Raw genomic sequence first — 27114 nt, 5'->3', positions numbered from 1 at the left:
AGCATAGGTGTTTTAAGTTTATGTCAAATTGGTTAACTCTAGAAGATAATTTCGAGATTACTTCCACATGATTCGTTGTTTATGCATAAATTGATTTTTCAATCTTAAACTTTATCAATTTGAGGTTGGGTTAATTCCAAATAATCTTCCTACACTTTGCGACAAAATTCATGCTAAACAAGCAACCTTTTACTTGATAATTTATGCTATTGACAACGATAATTTCATAGAGTTTATGCACCGTAATAATCGTTTTATGCTTTGCACTTTCCATAATGATTTATTGTGATATGTGTTAATAGTGCGAGACGCAGTTTATACTTCAAGGCTTAACCGAAGTATACTATTTTGATGGATAATAATCTAGTCTTATAATTCATTTCAATGCATAAGCTATTTACTAGAAATGCGTTTATGCTTTCTTCATTTGCATGTTTCATTTAAAAGTATTGATGACTAAGTTCCTTCATTGTGAACAACTAGGACGAAAATATATAATATTTATAATAATTAACCTTGCATGTTTGAATTACAACAATATCAAATAAAAATTAAGAAGGAAAACTTGGGTTTGGGGTGAGATATCCACATGGATACTGGGAGATGGCCCTCCCACGGTTGCGCCTTGGACTTTCTTAGGAGGCATTGCAATTGTAGTTTTTCGGACGTGGAAGAAGCTTTACAACTCCTCCTTGGAATTCCACCGTCGCTCCCTTGCACTGTCCGTCGAGAGTAGTTTTTTTTGGAAGGCTCCCTCCTTGAAGTCAAAAATTCGAAAGGGTGTTTCAGAATCTTTTACGACTAAGACCCATTGAAGCCATGGGGAAGGCTTAATGGCCTTTGTAAAATTCGTATGAACGGGAATAGAAAGGTGTGGAAAAAAACACAAGGCACTGGAGAGCTCCAAGGGAAAATAATAACCGTAAAGGTTATAAGTAAGGGTCTAAGGACCCTTAGGTCAAACTTGGAGAAAAAGGGCTTATGGGGGTTTACACATGGGGAGGGTGAAAGGTTTTGAAGCCAAGGAAAAGGCTTAAGGGGTAATCACGGGAGAAGTGGTTTTAAGAGGCCACAGGAAGGGGGTGATTGCAAAGCCAAGGAAATAGGTCTTTTAGGGATTATACACGGGGGAAAAAGGTAATAAGACCCTTAAGGCCTTCGTGCTCTTGGGGGGAGTGAATCCAAAGTGAAAGGAAAGGGGTTTTAGCACGAGGGTGAAAGGGGACTTAAGGGATTTTTAAAACCCGACAGGGGGGTTCTAATACCCATGGAAAGGGGGTTTAGACACGGTGGTTAATAAAAAAAAGGGGCTTCATACGGCACAAGAAGGGGGTGAAAGGCCCTTAAGAGAGATTAAAACTGGGGGGTGGGTGGGTATGGAGAATTTGGTGAGGCACAAGAAGGGGGGGTGAAGGTTTTTGAAATCCAGGGAAAAGGGTTTAGCACGGGGGGGTGAAAGGGGGCTTAAGGGATTTTAAACCTGGGGGGGGGGGTTTAATAAAAAGGTATAGGAAGGGGGGTTTAAGGAGCCCCCCCCCTTGGAAGCTTCTGACTTCAAGAAGATTACGTGGGGGGGGGTGTGAGCCATTAGTTGGCGGAAAAAATTGAAGGCGACAGCTCTCATTGGCTTTACGGCAGCCCAGCCCTCGTCCAGCACGGTGAGGAGGTAGCACACGGGTATGGGCAGTGCTCAGTCCTCCCCTTTCGTCCCTTCACATTCAGAATGGCGGCCCTTTCAGCAACACGACAACGTCTTTCGTTCCTCCTCCCCATGGCAGCAGCCCCCTCAGTTAAATAGGGGAGGGAGGGGGATCCTCCCTCTCCTTCGTGTCACGAGGCATGGCCATTGAGGCTAGGCAAGCTCCAGCGAGGAGCCTGCTGGCCTTTCTAAATCCTTCTCCCCCTCCAGCACAAACCGTCGCTGACGGAAGAAGAATAAAAAAAAATTTCCAATGATTTTTTAAATATTTAATATATTACATTTGTCAATTGTGCATTTGATAGATCTCTGTAGTTGCTCTTGAGATCTTCTACATGCATGATATATATGCTTATGGGATGTATGGTTTACTGACACTTTGAGTGCGTGATAGACTTTCCTACCATTGGCCTATGCTCAATCACTACTAGTTGCACTCTTTATATCCCAATTGCTACTCGAATATCCTTGGCAGTGGGAGCTTGCTTTCTTGGCTATTTTTTCATAGTTGGATATATATAGTCAAGGATGAGAGGAGTTTATGCATAAGGGGAGATTGTAAGGGCTGTGTCACACCACAAACCTACAAGGGGAAGGGAACCCCCCTCCCTAGACTAGCATATTCTTCGCATCGGATGTGCATATAGGGAGAAGCATTTCCCTAAAACTAGTGAGCTCTTGCTAGCATGCAAGAAAAATGTCATTTTAGCACTACTATCTCAATATTTAGACCAATGAGGGATTCCTATTCATTAGGGAGTTTAACATTGGTTCTAATAGCACCTTATAAGGCGGAGGTGCCTGGTCAACAAGAAGAGTTGTTATCGAAGGATGCAACCAATGTATCATACGAGATGTTATGCGAGCACTAGAGTGTGCTCGAGAGACTAGACTAGATGCAATATTTGTTACACGAATTCTAATTTCAACATAATCCCATGTAAGTGCATGATGTACAATGATAACTTATCAAGATACAAAAAATCCAACAATAACTTAGACTTTAAAGCTTCAAACCTCTACACAATACTACATCTACATAATGGAAGAAGCCATGATCTAAATGGTAGGCTAAACTTAAATCTTACATCTATAAGAACAATCACCTTTGACCCCAAAAAGAATATGAAACACCATAAGATGGTTTATATAAAGGATTTTGACCACATACCTTACAAATTGGATGCTCTTCAAGTACATGATGTGGTAGCCATTGAGAAGTTAAACTTTGAAACAAAAAAGTTGCATTTTCAACACAATTGAAACATAAGTGGAATTCATGGCCCTTTTCGTTGAAGTTCAACGTGTAACAACTTCATGGGATGGGGGATCTAAGTGTGTAACCAAGGTTATAATAGTTGCATCATTGCTTACAACTCCATGATGTAGTGCACTTTTGTATTTGCCATTGGTAAGGTTCTGTAACAAAGTGAAAAGGATTTGAGGACTGTAAAAAATATTGGTTCATGTATTATGTCTAGTAATTGGGATACCCTTGGTATAATATTATGATACAATTCTGATTGTGTGAGAAGGGTAGATTAAGAAGTGATGCAAAGTGAAAGTAAACACTTCTTTATTACCTGTAGCTTATCTCCAATGTTGATAACAAGTGCATTTGGAATCAGGTCGACAACAAACCACTCACCATCTTTGAAAACTTGAAGCCCATCCTTTTCTTTGTCTTGTAGCAAAATTGTTAGGGCCCCATGGTCTTTGTGGCCATGTGTCCCTAGAACAAGACTTGGTTGTGGACAAGGAGGATAATAATTTGCACGGAAAAATATATTAAAATCTTGAAAATGCTTGCCCAAGTTAGTAGGTTCTCTTCCTAAGTTTGTTGATATAATTCCCAACATCATATCAAAAAGTTTATGTGCTTCGTCACCATAGGGATTAATCATATCTCTGCACCGGCCATATAAAGGAATGGCATTGTTATCCAATAACTTATGTGCAACACAATTCGTATACACACACGCATTCTCTCTCCTCTCTCCTTTCCTCCTCTTTTTCTTTCTCTCTCCCCCTCTCTCCTTCCACCCTCTCTCTCTCTCTCAAATAGAAACTCCTCTCTTTCTGCCCCTCTTACACACACACACACACACACACACACACACACACACACTCTCTCTCTCTCTCTCTCTCTCTCTCTCTCTCTCTCTCTCTCAATTAGCAACTTTTTGCTTTAAAGGGATAAGAAATTGTTGACAATGTATCAATGAAGGCATAAATGATATCTACTATGAAAAATCATAGGCCTACCATGGCCTTGGGGTAGAACACGGACAACAAATCTACATGGGTTAGTGAACATATGCAAAATACTTACCTTAGGCTTGGAGGTTGAGCAGGCCAAGCATCTAGGTTCTTGAGGGAGTTAGGATAAAGATATCCAAAGAGCGAGGCCATCCAATCATTAGCACTTCCTTTGAAGAAATGTGTATGTCCATAACCTTGCAAGCTTTGAATATCACTTTGGTCCACTTTAGCACAATAATGTGCCTTTTCCTCCATTGGTTGTTAAAAAAATTGCCTTGCAGCCTGTCTGGCACCCTCTATGATTGAAGTAGGAATGCCATGATTGATAGCCTATGCAGACATTGCACAAAGTTTGTATATATAAACCATCTAAGTTCACACTACATATAGACATAGCAATGGATGTTTATACTAGATCTTTGCATAACACACACACACACACACACACACACACACTCTCTCTCTCTCTCTCTCTCTCTCTCTCTCTCTCTCATATAATATGCAAAGATGTACTATACACATGCATAAAGCACATAACATACACAGGCCCCATGGGATTGTGGAACCATATGATGGTGAAAATAAATAGGAATGGTAATTGTTGTTTTCCAAACCTCTCTCTTGAAAAAACCTCAAGAGGTTCACTTTATGTATATCTTGCATATCATGTGCGTTCAAGGCCTATTTACAAATACCCCTTAACTGTGGATTTTTTGTGATTAAATACAACCCTCTTCTATTCAATCCGTAAATAACCCCTTTATATGACACCCTTTTGTATGTAGAAAATGTATAAAAGTGATATTTTAAAAATACCGTATTTTGAATCCACGTGATACACACATATATTCATGAGTGGCACCCCCTAGAAAACATCTTATAATCATAGAGATAACCCTTCCAATAGTGAGCCTCAACGAGTGTGTGAGAACAACTTAGCATTTTCCAAAGGCATTTTGGGATTTTGAGATCATGTCGTGACTAGCATGCTTGCATCATTTTGATGGTGTGAGCCTTGAGCCTTGGGTAGATGCTTTCGTAGAGTGCAATGGCATGTTGATAGTGTAGACCTAGCTTGAAGAAGCACATGACTTGTAAAAGCATAGCAAAGGAGATCATGCACCGGGAAATAAACAGGAGCCATTAAGGAACATGTAGACCAAAAGCATCTAAATATGTGCTGGGTGGGTTGGGAGAGCATTGTCAAAAGCATTCAACCAGTTAATAGGATAGTTATAACTCATATGGGTTATAGAACGTCTTAAAAATAAACACTTGAGAAGGGAAGTGTGCCATAATGGCTCATAGCTATACTTGGAAGAAGCCCCACTCTCGACAAGCTTTGTCAACGGCGTGGAGAGTGGATTGATAGGTGCGAGGCGAGTGGAGGCCAGCCAAGTCGATGAGAGGAAGGATGTTGTTGTTATGGTTGTTGAGGCAAGTCGGCTGAGCGTCTAGTCAACAAGAAGAGTTGTTATTAGGGAGTTTAACATTGGTTCTAATAGCACTTTATAAGGTAGAGGTGTCTAGTCAACAAGAAGAGTTGTTATCGAAGGATGCAACCAATGTATCATACGAGATGTTATGCGAGCACTAGACTGTGCTCGAGAGACTAGACTAGATGCAAGATTTGTTACAAGAATTCTAATTTCAAGATAATCCCATGTAAGGGCACGATGTACAATGATAAATTAACAAGATACAGAAAATCCCACAACTTGAGATCATAGGTATAGACAATAGGACTTGATAGGATATGAAGGATCGCACAACTCGGGACCATAGGTATGGATACAAGATATCAAAATTACAAGATCTCCCTACAAGATATAATATAATACTAGACAAGATCTTGTACTAAGAGATTACAAGGTGACAAGACAATAGGAGTATAATGGAAAATAAGACAAGACTAGATACCATGACTAGATAAGAATTAGAACTGGAACTCAAAGTAGCTCAAAGTTACTTACTTGGAGGTCTTGACTCCTTGAGCTCCCAAGACTGGCATTGGAAAGATTGAGGAGCTCTATGGCGAGTCCCTCCTTTTATAGGTGTTGGAGGGTGACTAAAGGTCTTCTAGAATGTTCCCTGATGCCATCATCGATGATGTAGGCAATGACATGGCATATCTTCTAGAAGGTTTTGTGATGACATAGCAAGGGTGGGCTCGCATGGTTGGTTCAAAGATGTCCTGTTAAGGGTGCATTTGCATGGGGGTTTGGATTCATATGGCATGAGCAAGAATTAATTAATACACTTGATTGTGGCATGCCCATGAAAGGAGATAGCCATGTGCTAAGATCATGAGAAGTTGGCATGTGCTAGAACTTTCTAATCGAGGCAGCAATGATATTGTGAGTAATTATTTTTTATGACAAGCTGATAGCTTTGACAAATGTTACCCTGAAGACCTTAGCCAACCATTGGAAGCTAGCATTAGTTTTTAACTTCTTCATAGTGGTTTAGACATCAAATGAAAATAGTGTGATGCTTGCTCAGAAGCCTTGTACTAAGTTGCTGGTATTACTTGAACAATGACAATTGCATTTTCTATGCTTGTAATAATTTTGATTTGTGTTGTGATGCTTGGAAATAATTTGTTAAAAATAAAAAACTATGATAAAAATTTCATGTGTTTTAGGCAAAAAAAGGAGGTATGAATTCAGAGTTGATATTGGTCTTTCATGTTTCATAAAGTACTATTGGTACTTATCTAGGCCACTTGAGGCATTGTATTCATTGTGTTGTCATTGAAGTGATGCTTTGCCACTTGAGCAACAATAATCATTGTGTTTTCTTCATGTTGAGATTCTCGTGCTTACAATGAGAGTGAATCTAAAGCAAACTTAAGACTTTTTTTTTCAATGTTTTGTTGCCTTTTCCCTAACTACTCCATGAATGAGAGGTTGATGTTTTGTTTGTGTTTGGAATTAGAGGATGATGTTTCTTCTATGTTTGGTTGAGAGAGAGCATAAAGCTAGTAAAAAAGCTTAGCTTGAGAAGCTATCATTTACTATTGCTACCAAATCTGCAATATTCCTTTGCCTTGGACTACACATTATTGAGCTTGAGAATGGCTAGAGTAGTAATCACATAGACCTTCATTAAGCTAAAAAATACTATCCGAAATGGGGCCATGCTAAAAATTTAATAACAAAACTATAACTATTTTTTTGGGCTACCATAATCAGCTCTCAAGGTTAAGGAAGCATTGGATTCTCAACACTTGCAAACGTGATTGACTATAAATACTTCTACTAAGAAGGGAGCAAATCCAATCTCATCCACCTTCCATGAAGATTAAATGGTAGGGAAAAGTTCTATGCTCTAATATCCTGATGTATCTAGAGATACATAGAAATGGACATTGAGAATAATGTGTCAAGATTGTGGGAGTGAAGGAAGGAGTCTCACTTGTAGCTTTCTTGCTTGCACAATGGGGGAATACACACAAGGGTGGAGGCTGAAAACAGTTTTCCTCTTCTTAGTTGTGTAAGCCAAAAAGAACACACATACAAAGAAATAGAAGAACCCTATATATGGGTCTCAAACCAAACTCAACTAACTAAGGTGGCATACTAATTGAACCATGAACTAGAGTAGATAAGGATAGGTGTCATCTAGCTATTATTCATGGGTGGCGTACCAACCGCATTTGCAAACAACTGACAAGTCAGTGACATAAATGCACAACGGTCACCCTGGCATATCACGAGTGGAGCTCGATAGCTCAACACTCCCCCTTGAGCTCAATGTCAATTCCTGCACACCAAGCAGGACTCTAAACTTGCGCAGCTTCTCTGTGCCCAATGCCTTCGTAAATATGTTAGCTACCTGATCCTCTGTGCTGACATAAACTAGATCAATAAGACCTAGTAAAACCCTCTCCCGCACATAGTGATAATGCACCTCAATGTGCTTTGTTCTAGCATGATAGACTGGGTTATTTGCCAAGTGTATACTACTCATATTATCACAATAAATGACAACTGGCCCATCTGTAGGCTGATGCATATCATAAAGTAGCTTATGCAACCAAGCTACCTCACATGCAGCCATTGCTGCGCCCCTATACTGAGCCTCTGTGCTCTACAAGGCAACTGTAGGCTATTTCTTGCTGCTCCAAGTGACTGCAGCACTCCCAAAAGAGAACACATATCCACTGGTAGATCGTCTATCAGAAATACTACCAGCCCAATCAGCATCAGTGTATCCATGCAACTGTATCTGAACCCCAGTCTCATAAAGTAGTCCATACTGCAATGTGGACTTCACATACCTGAGTATGCGTCTAGCCACATCCAAATGCGGTTTCCTTAGAGCCTACATAAATTGACTTGCCAATCGAACAACATAGCTCAAATCTGGCCTGGTAATAGTCATATAAATCAAACTTCCTACTATGCGTCTGTACATAGTAGGGTCTTCCAGAAGCTCACCTGCATCTGCGCTCAGCTTCACATTCTGCTCCAAAGGAACTGAAATAGGCTTATAGCCTGCCATCCCATATTTGGACAGCATGTCAAATTCATATTGCCTTTGCAAGAGCTGTATCCCACTTGGTGATCTAATCACCTCAATGCCCAAGAAATAACACAGCTCTCCCAAATCCTTCATCTCAAACTTCTGCTTCAATAGCATTTTCACATGAAGGATATCTTCATTACTGTCACATGTCATAATCAAATCATCAACATAAATGACAAGTAGCATAATACCTTTCTCTATTTTTCTCATATAAAGTGAGAAATCTGTCTTGGAAATCTGAAAGCCAATAGTGACAAGATACTGTCCTATCTTATTAGACCATGCTCTAGGTGCTTGCTTCAAGCCATACAAGACTTTCTTCAACCTGCAAACAAACTCAGGATGAACAGCATGCACATAACCTGGTGGCTGCTCCATATAGACCTCTTCTTGCAAATCACCATGCAAGAATGCATTCTTTATATCCATCTGATGTAAAGACCATCCCTTTGATGCAGCCATAGCAATGGCTGCTCTTACGGTTGCCATCCTTGCAACCAGACTGAATATTTCTTCATAATCAATGCCATATGTTTGTGCATACCCCTTGACTACTAATCTTGCATTGTATCTATTCACAGAACCATCTGCATTGTGTTTCACCTTATAAATCCACTTACAAACAATTGCATTCTTATCTTTAGGCAAAGGTACCAATTCCCATGTAGCATTTGCTTCCAAGGCATCCATTTCTTCATCCATGGCTTTCTCCCATTTTTCTTTTCCCATGGGTTGCTCAAAAGAAGTGGTTCTGGTTCCTGTATCACTTTGACCATATATGCATAGTGAATAAATCCATCATATTTCAGCCTATCCACAGGATACCTAGCTCTGGTAGACTTGCGCAAAGTAGGTTCACTCCCAGGTGCTCTCAAAACATCCCTGGTCTTCCTTACTCCAGGTGTAACAATAGAAGGAATACCCAACTCATCATCAATGCTCTGTTCTGAGCCATTGGATTCACCACCCACATAAGAGTGACCTGCATTCACATCAAACATGGGCTGATCTACCTTCTCTTTTCCTTTTCGTGATACCTGCATACCACTATCTGCATTGCTTTGAGAAGATTCTCCTAATCTCAATCTGCCTGTCCATGGCGAAGAATGTGAACCACTGCTAGAGGACGCTCCAGGTCCACTAATATCTTGTGACTGCTGCTGTGAATTCTGTGCAGCATTACCATTTTGTGCATCTACATTATCAATCACATTTACTAGTTTATACTAGCTACTCATCTCATCAAAAACAACATCTCTGCTCACTGTAAACTTACGAGTAGAAGGGTTATAGCATCTATACCCTTTTTGCTGCAGAGAATAACCAATAAGGATGCACTTCTCAGCTTTTGGATCCAACTTGGATCTAAACTCATCTGGCACATGAACATAGGCAATGCAACAAAAAATTTTCAAATGAGAAATATCTGGTTTCCTACCAGTATACCTCTCCTCTGGAGTCATGCCATGTATTGCTGCAGTGGGAGTCCTGTTCATTATGTAGACTACTGTAGCAACTACCTCAGCCCAGTAAAAATCTGGCAGGTCTTTTTCATTGAGCATGGCACGAGATACCTCTCCAATATGCCTGTTTTTTCTTTCTGCAATTCCATTTTGTTGTGGGGTATGACTGCATGAATATTGCTGCTTTATGCCATGCTCCTGTAGGAACCTTGCAAACTCATTTGAGAGGTACTCTCCCCCTCCATCTAACCTTAGGCATTTTATTTGCAGGCATGTTTCTTTTTCAACCATAGCTTTAAGAGTTTTGAAATGCCCAAAAACTTCACTTTTCTTTTTCATAAAATACACCCAAACTTTTCTGCTATAGTCATCAATAAAAGTGACAAAATAATGACAGTCTCCAAGAGATGCAGCTTTAGCAGTCCACACATCAGAGTGGATTAATTCCAATGGCTTCTTACTCTCTTGAACATGTCTAGGAAATGGTTTCCTTGCCTGTTTTCCAAACTGACAGGCTTCACATACCTTATGCATTTCTGCAACCTTGAATTTAGGCAATCCTGCAACAATATTTTGGGCTTGCATTGATTTAAGTCACTGTACATTAACATGACCAATGCGTTTATGCCAGATATCAATATCTGCAACTACACCGGTCCCATGTGCAAACATTGCTGCACTCAATTCAGGCATGTCTGCATCCAACGTAAACATTCTGCCCTTCTTTTTTCCTTTTGCTATCAAGCGACCTTTATTTTTCATATCCTCAACAAATCGTCCATGAGAATTAAATCTGACCTGCAAGCCCTACTCAACCATTTGACCAACAGAAACCAGGTTCTTGGTGATATTCGGAACATGAAATACATCCGACAGGTATTTCTTTTTTCCATCCTGCATAAACAAAGGAAATTTTCCAATTTGCACAATAGTATGTGCAATATCATCACCAGTCTCCACAAATCCTGGTTTTTCCATTTTCCTTGCATCCTACATCCATTTTGCATGACCTGTCATGTGGTTTGATGCACCTGAGTCAACATACCACACATCGTTGCTCTCTTCTGCACTTGTCACAGAATTGGTCATGTGCTGCACCATAAACAAATGCTCATTTCTGTCATCACCTTGTCTACTAGAAGATGCATAATTTCCTTGTTGTAATTTTATATTCATGATGTCATTCTGCTTTTTATAGCAGTCTTTAGCCATATGATCCATTTTACCACAGTAGTAGCATTCAACATTGCTATTTGCATTTTGGCCTCTTTGCCATCCACCACGACCTCTTTGGCTCCCCCTGCCTCTAGAGTTACCACGTCCTCCTCCATAGGATTGGTTTTCTTGAGTTTGCTGCATATTCTGATTTCTACCACGGCCTCCAGATCGGCCTCCTCTACCTCTGCCTCTACCTCTTCCAGCATTTGAGTAGAAGACAGCTTCTTTTGAAGTTCCTCCTGAAGAAGATGCACCACCATTTCTTTGCTCCTTAGAAATTAGAAGAGCAATCAACTCCTCAAAATCAGGAGATCTTTCACGGACGAAAATGGATGTTCGGAACTATGCATAATCCTTTCCTAGACCATTCAAGGTCACAGAAACTAAATCATCATCTTCCACTGGCGACCCAATGGAAGCAAGTGCATCTGCAATCTTCTTCACCTTCATGTGGTAGTCATTGATGCTCATACTTTCTCTTTGCACATTGTGCAACTCTTGCTTGAGCTGCATTTTCCTGGCTTGCGTATTTGTGCTATATATTTTTGACAAAGTATCCCATGCCTCCTTTGGCGTACTTGCATCTTGAATATGCACAATCATACAGTCTGAAATGCTGATAGACAGCTAGTACATAACTTTCCTGGCTCTATCATGCCATGCTTTAAATGCCTGCATTTGCTGTTGATTGGGAACATCAGGAAGAACTGGTTCTTCTTCATTTCCTGCAACGAATTTCCAAAATTCGTCATTCTGAACTTCCATGCTTGGAAGTTGTTCTTGTCAAGCTTTTCAGTGACAATCTGTGAAAGAGAATCAGACGCCATTACAGAACACTGCAAAAAATTCTGTCACTGCAAAGAACACAGCTTTAGCCTCACAAGGGCAAATCTGCAAAACTGACGAAAGTGGTATTTGACCACGCAGTCACTTCCTAGTGACGATTTTGCATCAACAGGCAACAAGGATGATTTTGTAACTCCCAATGTCTCTGCGCACAGGCATACGATGCAATTTCTACAGTAACTTTTCACCGATCTGTAGAACAGTGGTTGCACAGTATAAAATAGGGCCTTTTCCTGAGTGCGTACAGAAACTTCCGCCTCCAAAATATTGAAGTTCAGAGAGAAAGAGAAGGAGACTAAGGCATAGGCACCAGGGCAGCAGACATGCTCCCTGTTAGTTCATTCTCCATTATCCACATACAGTCACACACTAGTCAACTGTATGTACCACACACAAAAAGATCAACTGACCTAGATCTAATCATGGTTAAGTCAGTGTGACTTAACCTTATTCACTAAGGTAAACAAAATGAGCTTGAGTCTCAACACTCCCCCTCAAGCTCAAGTAGGATACTTGACTCCAAGTAACTCTCTGAAATACACAAACTTATCTTTACCTAATGACTTGGTAAATATATCTGCAACTTGGTCTTCTGTCCTCACATGGACCAAATCAATGTCACCTGCAATCACTTTTTCCCTGATGAAGTGATAGTGTACCTCAATGTGCTTAGTCCTAGCATGATAGACAGGATTACTGGCTAGGAGTACACTACTCATGTTGTCACAATAGAGTGTGACAGGCCTGACTTCCTGCATGCCCAAGTCATCAAGAAGCTTCATGAGCCATGCTGCCTCACATGCAGCTAGTGCAGCACCTCTATACTCTGCCTCAGTACTAGAGAGTGCAACTGTAGGTTGCTTCTTACTGCTCCAGCTGACCATACTACTACCAAGGGAAAATGCATACCCACTAGTAGATCTCCTGTCATAGATACTTCCTGCCCAGTCAGCATCTGTATATCCTGCAAGCTCCAAAGGCTTATCATGCTCATAGAATAGACCATAATCTGATGTAGCCTTTACATATCTCAAGATCCTCCTCACTGCATCCAAGTGTGGCTTCATAGGCTTCTGCATGAACTGACTAATCAGTCCAACTGAATAGCTAAGATCCGGTCTAGTAATGGTAAGGTAAATCAGGCTACCCACCATTTGTCTATACATAGTGACATTCTCAATCTCATGTCCAACATTTGCAAGTAGCTTAACATTTTGTTCCAATGGAGTGCTCAATGCTTTGCAATCCAACATACCATACTTGGTTAACATATCCTGTGCATACTGCTTCTGCAACAACCAAGTACCATGAGATGTAGAGATAACCTCAATCCCAAGGAAATACTTTAGATCTCCCAAATCTTTGACCTGAAATTCAGCATGTAACATTTCCTTGATCTCTCCAATTCCTGTGACATCATCACCTGTAATGATTAAGTCATCCACATAGATGACTAATACTACATAACCAGCTCTTGTCTTCTTTGTGAATAGGCTATGATCAGCCTTGCCCATAGTAAAGCCAAGTTTTTGTAAGCATGCACTTATCTTAGCATTCCAAGCTCTAGGTGCTTGCTTCAGCCCATATAATGCTTTCTTCAATCTACACACATATGTAGGAAAATCTGGATGTGTATAGCCCTCGGGCTGATCCATGTATACTTCCTCAACCAAATCACCATTGAGAAAAGCATTCTTCACATCCATCTGATACATACTCCATCCTTTAGATGCTGCCAAAGCAATCACTGTCCTCACGGTTGCCATTTTAGCAACAGGACTGAATGTTTCCTCATAATCAAGACCATATTGTTGTGCATACCCTTTTGCCACAAGTCTTGCCTTGTACCTTTCCAATGTGCCATCTGATTTGCATTTCACTTTGTATACCCATTTGCAACCAATAGCCATTTTTCCTTCAGGCAATTCAACCAAATCCCAAGTGTCATTTTCAGCCAATGCTGAATATTCGTCATCCATTGCCTTACACCAATGATCATCCAAAGTAGCTTCAGAAAACTTTGTGGGTTCCTTGAAGCTAGTGACTTTTGCCATATATGCATAGTGTCTCACTGTGTAACCACTGTATGTAAGCCTATCCATAGGCTTCCTGACTCTTTCTGATCTCCTCAACTGAGGTGCAGTATGAGACTCTCCTCTCTCATGAGGTGGTATATATCTATGTCTCACACCAGGAGTCACAACTGATGGAATACCAAACTCACTATCCAAGCTGTCAGTACCAGGTGAATCATAACCACAGGTGAGTGGCCCAGTAACATCATCAAGTTTTCCTTTGCCTTTATCCACATCTCTCCCCCTCACTGACATACCCGTGTCAGTGGACAAAGATGCTGAAGTCCTCAATCTACCTGTCCAAGGACTAACTGACGTAGTAGCATCTTTAGAAGGCCCAGAAATTGCTGCACTTTCATTTGTACCTGCATGTACATAAGGCTCGTGATAGCCATTTTCATCATTCATCAAAGTGATCTTCTTCTCATGCCATGATTTTAGCTCATCAAATACCACATCTCTTGAGATCAATGTCTCATGAGTAGAAGGATTGTAGCATTTGTACGTTTTCCTATCTTGTGCATACCCAATAAAAATGGCCTTTACTGCCTTTGGATCGAGCTTGCTCCTCTTTTCATCTGGAACATGTACATATGCCAAGCATCCAAAAACCTTAAGATGGCTGATGTCTGGCTTTATCCCATAAAGCCTCTCATAAGGAGTCACCTCATGTATACCTGCTGTTGGTGTACGATTCATGACATACACTGCAGTCATTACAGCCTCTGCCCAATATGCATTTGGTAGGCTTTTCTCATTCAACATGGCTCTAGCCGATTCCATGATCACCCTGTTTTTCCTTTCTGCCACACCATTTTGTTGTGGTGTGTACCTGCATGTCAATTGCCTTTTAATTCCATGAGCTGCCAAGAAGTGATCAAAGTCTTTAGAAACATATTCTCCACCACTATCAGATCTCAAGGATGAGATATAGCAAGCCAATTCTTTCTCCACATGTCTCTTAAAATCCTGAAAAACATCCATGACATCACTCTTGTGCTTTAGCACATACAACCATGTGTACCTACTATAGTCATCTATGAATGACACATAGTAACGTGATCCCCCAAGAGATGCATTCTGTGAGGGTCCCCATACATCAGAATGTACAAGCTGTAATGGTCTAGTAGTAGTGCTTACATGCCTCATAAATGGAAGCCTTGATTGCTTTCCAAATTGACAAGACTGACATACATGTCCCAATTCCGCATGCTTGAACTTAGGAAGTCCAAGTACAACTTGTTTATGCTGCATATTCTTCAACTTTTGAACATTTACATGTCCAATCCTTTTATGCCATATCTCAATGTCCCTTATTGCAGCATTTTCATGTGAGTACATAGCAGCATTCAATGCTGGAATTTTCGTATCCAATGTAAACATCCTGCCATTTCTTTTGCCTTTAGCAATGAGTTTGCATCCTTGACCATACTCTTCAATGTAACATCCATCTCTATTGAATCTAACTTGTAGATTTTGTTCAGCCATTTGTCCCACAGAAAGCAAGTTTTTGGTTATGGAGGGTACATGTAATACATCATAAAGACTCTTTTTCCTGTCACCATGCATCATCAAGGGAACAGTACCTGTATGCATAATGTCATGTTGCGTATCATCCCCTGTGCAAACATATCCATGAGCACCTTCTACCAATGTGTCAAACCACTCTCCATGAGGAGTCATGTGGTTAGATGCCCCTGAGTCTATATACCATACATCTTCGGCTTTGTCGTGTACATGCAACCCTTTCTTCACATGTTGCATTGCAAACAACCTGTCATCCTCCTGCATACCACTAGAAGAAGCATAATTACCATGTTGCTTCCCTCTTGCTCTCTGATCATTTTGCTTTTTGTAGCAATCCTTAGCTACATGCCCGTATTTTCCACAATAATGGCAATCCTTATTTGTATTTGATTGCTGTCCATAACTCATTTGAGGCTGCTGCCAAGTGCCTCTTCCTCTAGGTGAATAACCTCCTCTTCCACGAGCATTTGAGGCACCTCTATTTGCTTGAGGCTGCCTATTTTGCCATCCAGTAGCTTGCTGTCCACGGGCTGCATATGCATTTCCAGCACCTCTTCCTCGAAAATTTGATCTTCCTCTTCCACCTCTACCCCTTTGATTTGAGTAGAAGACATTGTCCGTACTATTTTTAGACCCACTGGAACTTGTATTAAGTCCAAGTTTCACTTCTTCATGCAAAAGAAGTGCTACAAGTTCATCAAAGTCAGGCTGCTCCTGACGCACTGAAATGGAAGTATCAAACTGCTTATATTCCTGTCTAAGTCCATGAAGGGTAGTAGCTACCAAATCATCATCCTCAACTTCAGCTCCAATTGATCCTAGTTGTTCTGCAATGGATCTGATCTCACTGACATAGTCCTCAATAGACCTTCCATTCCTGGATATGTGGCTGAACTTTTGCTTCAGTTGTGTTTTTCTTGCATGAGTAACATGCCCATAATTCTTCATCAATAAGTCCCAAGCAGCTTTTGGGGAAGTACAATTTGCAATTTGCATAGCCTTTGTGTCTGACACACATAGAGATAACCAATGCAAGACCTTGCTGGCCTTTTCCAACCAAGTCCTGTGTGCCTTCAACTGATCCTGTATTGGAGGTCTATCTTCCGGTAGCTTAGGCTCATCTTCAAGACCTGTGACTAGATCCCAATATCCTCTTCCAATCAAAAAATTAGACATCCTGAATTTCCATAGAACGAAATTGTTATAGTCCAGCTTCTCACCAACTATCTGAGTGATAGTATCCTTCTCTCCTGTGTTTGCCATTTTAAAGCCTTAAGTTTTGCAAAACCAGTTAATTTTCCAAAAATGCCAGCAGGCAATACGCTTCCATGATCTGTAGTACAACCAGTTTTTTTATTGTAAAACTGCAACAATAACCACTATTGCATTTTCAGATAGTACATGTCTTTTATTCCCATTTAACTGCAATTACAATGCATCAACACCTTTGCATTCCAATGTGATATGATTACTGCAATTCTTGGCAAGGAGGCTATTGTATGTTTGTTCAGCCCATATCTGCAAGATTTTAAAATGTTGTGGACCACGATGAGGAAAATGCCTTGAAAGAGCACATGTTCATTACAACCATTCTTTTGTCAAGGTCACAATGACGTGACAATATACATACTACAACACTCAATTTAGTGCAACCAAGGCTCCATGTCCATCTTTGTAGATGCACCTCACCAAACCCAAGAGTCAGTCCCCAAACAATGTCCAACTTTGCATGCTCAACTTAGATTTTCTCAGTTGGCTGCTTCAGTGCAGGGAAACTGATATTCCAATCATAGGCCACAAGTTTGTATTCTGGCCAGTGGCTGCAGGAACCTTTTCGATGGTATAGGTCTCTGCACTGATACTTTCCTTTCTTCTCATCAAGAGAGCATAGTTTACGTTTTGGTGACTTCAGAATTACATTGATTCACAAATCTTGCTATGAATGGATCTGCTATACGCAATACATCCCAATCAACCACTGACATTCCATGACTCAATCTTCCAATAGCAACGAATGCAAGTGAAAGATAATATCACCTCCTGTTGGGAATGTAATGCGACCCCAAGCAGGACTATTGTCAGAGGCCTTTTGACTTTTCAGCATCATGAAAACAGTGAACTCTGATCCCACGCCATCTTTAACAGCATTGGAAACTTGCTATGGTGGCATTTCACACATCAATGGAAGGAGCTCCAATTTTTTGCTATTTTGTCTGATTCTAACATCCGTCTCTACTGCCTGGATATAACTCCATCACTGACATTCTATAATCTTCACGTGCTCTCTGGAGAATCACTGGCCAAAAGGGCACTGATTTTGGCATATCAGAATAAACGCTTTCTTGAAGGTTCCTTCGTTTTTACTGTTACCGGCCAGTCCAGCTGAACTAGATCGACGGTACAGAAGTCCAGACATGCAACCAGCTTAGGGACCCAAATGGGGCAGGAGCTCGAATCCCGTCAACTTCGCATCTTGGAAAGGATTGCACGCCTGGAGAGCTGCTCTCATCATCTGTCCTCTTCTAACGGAGCAGCAACGGACACCTTTGCCCCTGACACAGAAGCGAAAGAAAACCAGAATGTACTTCCCAGCATGGAAGAGAAGTTAGGTCTTCTGTTAAGGCGGGCAGGAGTGGTTTCCTTTCGGTTCCAGAAGGTGCCGCATGATTACTAGAGCAGGTCCTTCGAGGAGCGACGTGACTTGCTGGGTGGTGCGTCGATCGATCGCCTTTGCAAAAGCATTGTTATGGTGAATACCCAGGCTCATGAGAGCATCACAGACTGAGGATGAAGCTTACAGGTTGACAGGTTTTTCCCACAATGCGGTGACTCCAGTTGGTATGAAGAGCCAAATGCCTATAATATTGTCAGATGCTCTGATACCATATTGAAGTTCAGAGAGAAAGAGAAGGAGACTAAGGCATAGGCACCAGGGCAGCAGACATGCTCCCTGTTAGTTCATTCTCCATTATCCACATACAGTCACACACTAGTCAACTGTATGTACCACACACAACAAGATCAACTGACCTAGATCTAATCATGGTTAAGTCAGTGTGACTTAACCTTATTCACTAAGGTAAACAAAATGAGCTTGAGTCTCAACACAAAACAGGCCCCGAAATGGCCTCAAATAAAAAAAACAGAGCAACCATGGGCTAAAGCCCTCTCCCGCAACATATACTGCTCTCTTGCTACACCGTGAAGGGCGTCTCAATCTGAGACAATGCACTCTAGAAAAATGAAAGCAACACTGGTCCTCTTACCAGAACACCGCGAACTTGGTTTGCTTTCTTGAGCTCCTTATCACGAACAAGGCTCTAGTACCATGTCAAGATTGTGGGAGAGAAGGAAGGAGTCTCACTTGTAGCTTTCTTGCTTGCACAATGGGGGAATACACACAAGGGTGGAGGCTGAAAACAATTTTCCTCTTCTTAGTTGTGTAAGAAAAAAAGAACACACATACAAAGAAATAGAAGAACCCTATATATGGGTCTCAAACCAAACTCAACTAACTAAGGTGGCATACTAACTGAACCACGAACTAGAGTAGATAAGGATAGTTGTCATCTAGCTATTATTCACGGGCGGTGTACCAACTGCATCTGCAAACAATTGACAAGTTGGTGACATAAATGCACAACGGTCACCCTAGCATATCACGAGTGGAGCTCGATATCTCAACATAGTGATGAAGGAAAAAGCCAAACAACCCATGCTCAACTGCATGCATGAAGCTGAGATGCATGTTGAATCTCATCTGTCTTCCACAAAGCTCAAATTGTAGTCAAAATTGCTATGCTTTAATACCTTGATGTGTCTATAGATATAGAGAAATGGACATCGAGAATAGTGATGAAGGAAATTAAAGTCAAACAACCCATGCTAAAATGCATGCATGGAATTGGAATGCCAACATCACTACCTAGATATACAATAGGAAAAAAAAAAACAATTAGCTAACAAACTAGCAAACTCACCAACTAGCCAGAAACATGGTAGCTTAGAGCAATAAGAAAAAAAATCACATCAGTGATATGAAATAGTTCAAGGAGATAGGAAAAAAGTGTTAATAAGTGAAACAATCTTAGACATGTCTAGCACAAATTGTGTGTATGCTCTCGTGGAAATAAATATTTACAAAGTCATGACATCATTGATTATGTGACCTTAGGTTATACATTTAGGCTATATATGTAAATTACTCCTCCACGAGGAACACATTTGGTTTTCTCTCTATTGTCTTCCCTTTTTTCATATACATGGTAATAAGAATAAGGTCCTACATGTCTTCTCAAGTTCTCTCATTGCCATTCCTCTACCCTAATCCATCTAAAATTGTAATCAATTTTCATCTTCATTGAATCTTTCATGGCTGCCCTAACTACCTCTAGTTGAGTAGTGAGTGCCTTTGATCAAGATTCCCTTTCCAAGCCTTCCACTTTTTATTGAAACTCAAGGTCACACATTTGGCTAATAGAGTCTAGCCAAACGCTGTTTTCTACATTTATACACTATTGTTGTTGGAAACTTGAAGGACACTTTGCTAGTTTATTTGCTACTTTTACAACTAGTTCTCACAAAATTGAATGCTAAGCCGTTGCATGTTCACAGAGACACACGATTGCTATTTAAAACATTGTCTATACTTCTTCTAGCTTTAGGAAGGATCTCATATCCAAGCTAAGCACATCATTTATAGACAAAGTATTACTCTTCATTTCCATGACATTTTGAATGATAACACACAAATTGATTATCATCACCAAAAACTCCAATTCCCTACTCATATGCTTCAAGAGTGAAGGGTTTCACACTGGGCAACCCACATCAAATCCATGTTAATGAAGAGGAACTTGAAGTGAATTATATGTAATGAAAAGGAATGGAATCCACTTAATGGACATTTTTCGATCATTTTAGAAAGAAGGACACTAAAGCTCATGCCATTTTAAAAATTAACTTGGACAATGCATGCATTTCATCACATGGATGGCTAGGACACAACAAAGGACATGTGGGATAAGTTAGCTATCTTATTTGGAGCACAATTGAGAAGCTATAATTTTGGATGTTATGATTTAGTTCTTTGAATTTGGAAACTGTTACCCAAAGTTTCCCTTGCTCCTTTCTGAACTATGATACAAAAAGTTTGACAACTCAATAAATGGATATTTCTTCAAAAGTAGAGGAAAATCTTGACATTATTGCATTCTTAAAGGCTCTTCAAATCACATCTTGTAAAACATTTAGCTAATATGCATGTCACCAAGTTATTGGATGTGCAAGATTCATACATAGAAAAGAAGAAGTTGCTACAGAATTAAATTGAGAAAACCTTTCACATTCATCCAAATGAGAAGGATTTGCTCCATAGGAACAAGGAAAAAGCTAAGGTAGTTAGTAATAATACCTTAGTTTACGATTACTATCACTAACATGGACACTAGGCATGAAGAGAAGGACTAGTGCACCAAGGGAAAAGAACAAATGACTTATCTAAGGAGAAGAAGAAAAAGAAATTGGCAACAAAACTATCTAGTTCCATGTTTAATTAAACACTTTAAAATAAGGTTGAGACATAACTTCTACTTTAAAGTTTCAAAACTCTACATAATACTACATCTACATAATGGAAGAAGCCATGATCTAAATGGTATAAGGCTAAACTTAAATCTTACATCTATAACAACAATCACCTTTGGCCCCAAAAAGAATATGAAACACCATAAAATGGTTTATATAAAGGATTTTGACCACATATCTTACAAATTTGATGCTCTTCAAGTACATGATGTGGTAGCCATTGAGAAATTAAACTTTGAAACAAAAAAGTTGCATTTTCAACACAATTGAAACATAAGTGGAATTCATGGCCCTTTTCGTTGAAGTTCAACTTGTAACAACTTAATGGGATGGGGGATCTAAGTGTGTAACCAAGGTCATAATAGTTGCATCATCGCTTACAACTCCACGATGTAGTGCACTTTTGTATTTGCCATTGGTAAGGTTCTGTAACAAAGTGAAAAGGATTTGAGGAGTGTAAAAATTTTTGGTTCATGTATTATGTCTAGTAATTGGGATACCCTTGGTATAATATTATGATACAATTATGATTGTGTGAGAAGGGTAGATTAAGAAGTGATGCAAAGTGAAAGTAAGCACTTCTTTGTTACCTGTAGCTTATCTCCAATGTTGATAACAAGTGCATTTGGAATCGGGTCGACAGCAAACCACTCACCATCTTTGAAAACTTGAAGCCCATCCTTCTCTTTGTCTTGTAGCAAAATTGTTAGGGCCCCATGGTCTTTGTGGCCATGTGTCCCTAGAACAAGACTTGGTTGTGGACAAGGAGGATAATAATTTGCACGGAAAAATATATTGAAATCTTGAAAATGCTTGCCCAAGTCAGTAGGTTCTCTTCCTAAGTTTGTTGATATAATTCCCAACATCATATCAAAAAGTTTATGTGCTTTGTCACCATAGGCATTAATCATATCTCTGCACCGACCATATAAAGGAATGGCATTATTATCCAATAACTTATGTGCAACACAATTCACACAAAGGGATAAGAAATTGTTGACAATGTATCAATGAAGGCATAAATGAGATGGACTATGAAAAATCATAGGCCTACCATGGCCTTGGGGTAGAACACGGACAACAAATCTACATGGGTTAGTGAACGGATGCAAAATACTTACCTTAGGCTTGGAGGTTGAGTAGGCCAAGCATCTAGGTTCTTGAGGGAGTTAGGATAAAGATATCCAAAGAGGGAGTCCATCCAATCATTAGCACTTCCTTTGAAGAAATGTGTATGTCCATAACCTTGCAAGCTTTGAATATCACTTTGGTCCACTTTAGCATAGTAATGTGCCTTTTCCTCCATTGGTTGTTCAAAAAACTGCCTTGCAGCCTCTCTGGCACCCTCTATGATTGAAGTAGGAATGCCATGATTGATAGCCTATGCAGACATTGCACAAAATTTGTATATATAAACCATCTAAGTTCACACTACATATAGACATAGCAATGGATGTCTATACTAGATCTTCGCATAACACACACACACACACACACACACACACACACACTCTCTCTCTCTCTCTCTCACACACACACACACACACACACACACACACACACACACACACACATAATTTGCCAAGATGCACTATACACATGCGCAAAGCACATAACATACATAGGCTCCATGGGGTTGTGGGACCATATGATGGTGAAAATAAATAGGAATGGTAATTTTTGTTTTCCAAACCTCTCTCTTGAAAAAACCTCAAGAGGTTCACTTCTTGTATATCTTGCATATCATGTGCGTTCAAGGCCTATTTACAAATACCCCTTAACCATGGATTTTTCGTGATTAAATACAACCCTCTTCTATTCAATCTGTAAATAACCCCTTTATATGACACCCTTTTATATGTAGAAAATGTATAAAAGTGATATTTTAAAAATACCGTATTTTGAATCCACGTGATACACACATATATTCATGAGTGACACCCCCCTAGAAAACATCTTATAATCATAGCGATGACCCTTCCAGTAGTAAGCCTCAATAAGTGTGTGAGAACAACTTAGCATTTTCCAAAGGCATTTTGGGTTTTTGAGATCATGTTGTGACTAGCATGCTTGCATCATTTTGATGGCGTGAGCCTTGAGCCTTGGGCAGATGCTTTCGTCGAGTGCAATGGCATGTTGATAGTGGACACAAAACAAGCATGTAGACCTAGCTTGAAGAAGCACATGACTTGTAAAAGCATAGCAAAGGAGACCGTGTACCGGGAAATAAACAGGAGCCATTAAGGAACATGTAGACCAAAAGCATCTAAATATGTGCTAGGTGGGTTGGGAGAGCATTGTCAAAAGCATTCAACCAGTTAATAGGACAGTTATAACTCATATGGGTTATAGAACGTCTTAAAAATAAACACTTGAGAAGGGAAGTGTGCCATAATGGCTCATAGCTATACTTGGAAGAAGCCCCACTCTCGACAAGCTTTGTCGACGGCGTGGAGAGTGGATTGATAGGTGCGAGGCGAGTGGAGGCCAGCCAAGTCGATGAGAGGAAGGATGTTGTTGTGGTGGTTGTTGAGGCGAGTCGGCTGAGCGCCCGGCCTCTCGTGGTCGGGCACCAAATACTCGGCAGGGACCTCCCGCAGCCCTTCCTCGCATAACCGCTGCACCAGCCCCGGCCATGCGGTCTCGTCCTTAAGACTATTTACCCTATGGTCAACTGCCACAGATGAAGACGCAGACGAAGAGAAGCTGGCGCTGCCGCCCTTCGCCAATACCCCATCAGCAGCTTCGGCCATTGCCGGCGCCAATGTAGCTGCTGCAGCTGCAGCTGGGAGTGTTGCCGCCGCCATTCTAACTCTGTGGTTGCAGTAGCTGCAATTACGGCCCCCTTAGTTGTTGGGCAGTGCTGATTGATATCGTTAAGGGAGCCCTAACTACAGCTCGTATCGATCCGGTCGAGAGGTATGGCATAGAAATCGATGGTCCGATCATCGTCCCGGTTCATTATAAGATGTGAAACGAGCGTGCGACGCGGCAGAGGACGTTGATTCTATTTACAAATACATTACCGTGCCAATCAAGGTGTCATCATATAATATGAAACGAGCGTCATGTATTTCGACGATCCGATCATCGTCCCGGTTTATTATAAGATGTGAAACGAGCGTGAGACGCGGCAGAGGACGTTTCTATTTACAGATACATTACCGTGCTAATCGAGGCGTCATCATATAATATGAAAGGAGCGTCATGTATTTCGACGTCGATCCCAAGATTGCTTCTTTTATTTCCTGGAATTCGCTGCCGGCCTGCATTAATGTATAGGGCTGAGGAAATTGGACAGCTAACGATCCTACCTGGTGGCCATGTCCAGACAAATCCTTGGAGGCTGCTGAGATGCCACGAGCTGATTAAGGATCCTCTCCATACAAGTACTCGTAACTCCCAAATAGCTTTGGACACTAGTGGGCGTTAATAACTAATATCGTTGAGGTTCTGATTGTAGTTGATTCCATTGGGCAATGGGACTCGCTTTGTTCTTTGTGCGTGGGTGCGCACGCCTGCATCTGGGTGTGTGCGAGGTCAAATACTAAAAATTATAAGTAGTAGCTACCCGTTCCCAAATTCACGGGACCGAGTTGGTCCCGTATCATTTTTCCTCCCATGAAAACCATAAACTCATCGCTCATAGTTACCACCATTGCTATTCGAGGAATGGCTCTTAACCACCAACTTAAGTGTTGAAATAGACTGTAAGACGTAAGACAAATGAGAAAGGAAAGAGAAAACATAAGAAGATTGCAAAAGAGAACTTGAAGATATGCTCAGAAAATGGAATCCATATACCAAATATGAGATAATCACAAATAAGAGTGAGCCACTGCCTACACTGCACTGGCACTAGGCCCCTCTCTGGTTCAAAGGATCTATGTGATCCAAAGGAAAAGAGGCATAGAAAGTAGTGTGGGTTTTGGGGCAAGTGAAGCTAGAGAGAAAGTTTCCATGTGATGCTTGGTAAAATACCAACATAGTTTCACCTCTGGATGGATGCAAATTTATGGAGAAGGGTGACCTAGCACAACATCCTTAGTATTGTGCTTTAACTTGATGTCTTTCAATTGGAACATCTAGCTCTTTCGAGCATAGTTATGTGAAGCAGCCTGAAACGGCACTCAAAAAGGGGTAAAACATCAAGACAAGGTCAAAATATCCTAAAACGTGTTTCCTAGATTGAAACATTTTCTTATCCCAAAGCAATGCCATGTGGCATTTTAGGCCAAACTTGAACATTGCTAAAGTGAAATTAGATCAACCCTTTCAATACAACCTATTACAATCAAAAAGCGGATTCACACGTTCAATCATGACCTTTCATAAAAGAAAAATTGTGATCCTTCCACATGCAAACATTAAAAGTGAACAACTAAAATGAGGATTGTGGCCATGATTTGGTTCCAACTATAGTCCATCAATCAAGACCAACACTTATGATCATCAATTATGACCAACATAGAATCGGATCTCTCTCTCTCTCTCTCTCTCTCTCTCTCTCTCTCTCCCCTTCTAACTTATAGATTCATTAACATCTTCCAACTATAATGGTAAGTTCTTGCATATTGATAAATTCAAGTTTTTAAAGTAAGCCTTTAAATATTATTAACTAAGATATCACATAATCCCCATCTTCCCTTGATGATGTGGCATTCTCATTCCTGTTTCACCCCCTTTGAAAATTCCTATTTCATTCATGTCCCCATTCCCATTCTTGTTCTCATTCCAAAGTTTCCCTCAATGATGCTTTCAAGTTCAACAAGGCATAGAGGATCTAGAGCATTGGTTGATGCTCAAGGGGCAGGACGTTGTAACCCTACTCCCCTAGCAACAGACAGCTCCTATATACAATGGATCTGAGATACACTTTGCTTGCATCCAACTTATTGTATGCTGATAGTATTTCCACCATTGGAATTACTATTCAGTGTACTAGTCACACTATTAGTTGGTATCATATATGTATGGCTTGCACCTAGGCCCTAAACCTATACATTTCAAGGTTGCATGCATGCATGAAATACATGGAGTATACATTTGGATCTAACGTAGATATGGAAGGCATGTGTGAGACACATGGGTGGTATACAATGTGCATTTGTAGGTGATGTAAGAGAAGTACAGGTGATTTGCATGAGAAGTAAATTTATGAGAGTGACAAGTGATTTGCAACTAACATATGCCCTACATGAGTATCATGTGATACATCATTCGTATAAGGAATTGCTTATGATCGGTATACATATTGCTTTGCCTTGGTTGTCAAGACTCAAAATAGTATTTGGCATTGGCATGTGGATGCATCCCTTGATAGCGGTCATGATTCATGTGTATGGATTGTGACTTGGTTTTGTTGACAAGAATTTCAAACATGTAGAGGGCATGAGTGTGGTTATGCAATAGGTGCACATGTTATTTGACTATGAAAAAAGCATGTATTTCCAATGATAACAAATGCCTTTATATCATTGCTAGGCAATTGAGGGCAATTGCAAGGATTTAAGGGCGAGGTATGTCACAAGGGCATGGTTTTTGAACTTAATGCTCTTGGACACTTAAGTTATATACATGTGAGGTGGACATGTGAGATTAAGTTAAATGTGTGCCATGGTGATAGTACATAATCTTAGCTTGGGTAGTGAGGGACGTTAACAAAAGTTGTGGATATGCACTAGTGTGTGCCTTATGTCATATCTTGGTCAAGGACTCGTCAAGGACATTGAATTTTCCCTTGGAAATGACTTTTTCTATTGGTGGGCTAGAGATTTAATTGATGTAATGTCCTAAACTAAGATTTGTGGAAATTTTCAACATTTTCATGATCAAAGGGGTTAGGAATTCAAAATTGAGGCTCGACAACATTTAATGTTATCTTAATGAGGGCAAGGCCAAAGAACTA

The 27114-nt window shown here is 40.4% G+C and overlaps 1 protein-coding gene and 1 pseudogene across 1 annotated transcript; both read right to left on the bottom strand.

Annotated features, from left to right (window-relative positions):
* Positions 1-2865: 2865 nt before the first annotated feature.
* LOC148036809 (jasmonate-induced oxygenase 2-like) lies at positions 2866-18036 on the bottom strand (annotated as a pseudogene).
* A 3306-nt stretch (positions 18037-21342) lies between these two features.
* On the bottom strand, positions 21343-24356 carry LOC148036808 (jasmonate-induced oxygenase 2-like). The gene is made up of 4 exons (XM_087675699.1): positions 23618-24356; positions 22328-22587; positions 21797-22121; positions 21343-21632 (listed from the first exon to the last, which is right to left on the bottom strand). Exons 1-4 carry the CDS (start codon positions 24011-24013, stop codon positions 21528-21530), a joined length of 1086 nt encoding a protein of 361 aa, XP_087531825.1. The 5' UTR covers positions 24014-24356; the 3' UTR covers positions 21343-21527.
* Between the last annotated feature and the right edge of the window lie 2758 nt (positions 24357-27114).

Source organism: Lygodium microphyllum, chromosome 4 (assembly GCF_053477565.2).
Source record: "Lygodium microphyllum isolate KBCC chromosome 4, Lygodium_microphyllum_v1.1.10, whole genome shotgun sequence".
NCBI lineage: Eukaryota > Viridiplantae > Streptophyta > Polypodiopsida > Schizaeales > Lygodiaceae > Lygodium > Lygodium microphyllum.
This window is presented reverse-complemented; position numbering and strand designations above follow the sequence as displayed.

Excerpts from the sequence above, each read along its gene's own strand:
- LOC148036808 (XM_087675699.1), bottom strand. The coding sequence starts at position 24,013 with ATGGCGGCGGCAACACTCCCAGCTGCAGCTGCAGCAGCTACATTGGCG. Across the intron at positions 22,122-22,327 it reads ACTCAACCTCCAAGCCTAAG|AGATATGATTAATGCCTATG; the intron begins GTAAGTATTTTG and ends TGGTCGGTGCAG. Across the intron at positions 21,633-21,796 it reads ACATTGGAGATAAGCTACAG|AACCTTACCAATGGCAAATA; the intron begins GTAACAAAGAAG and ends ACTTTGTTACAG.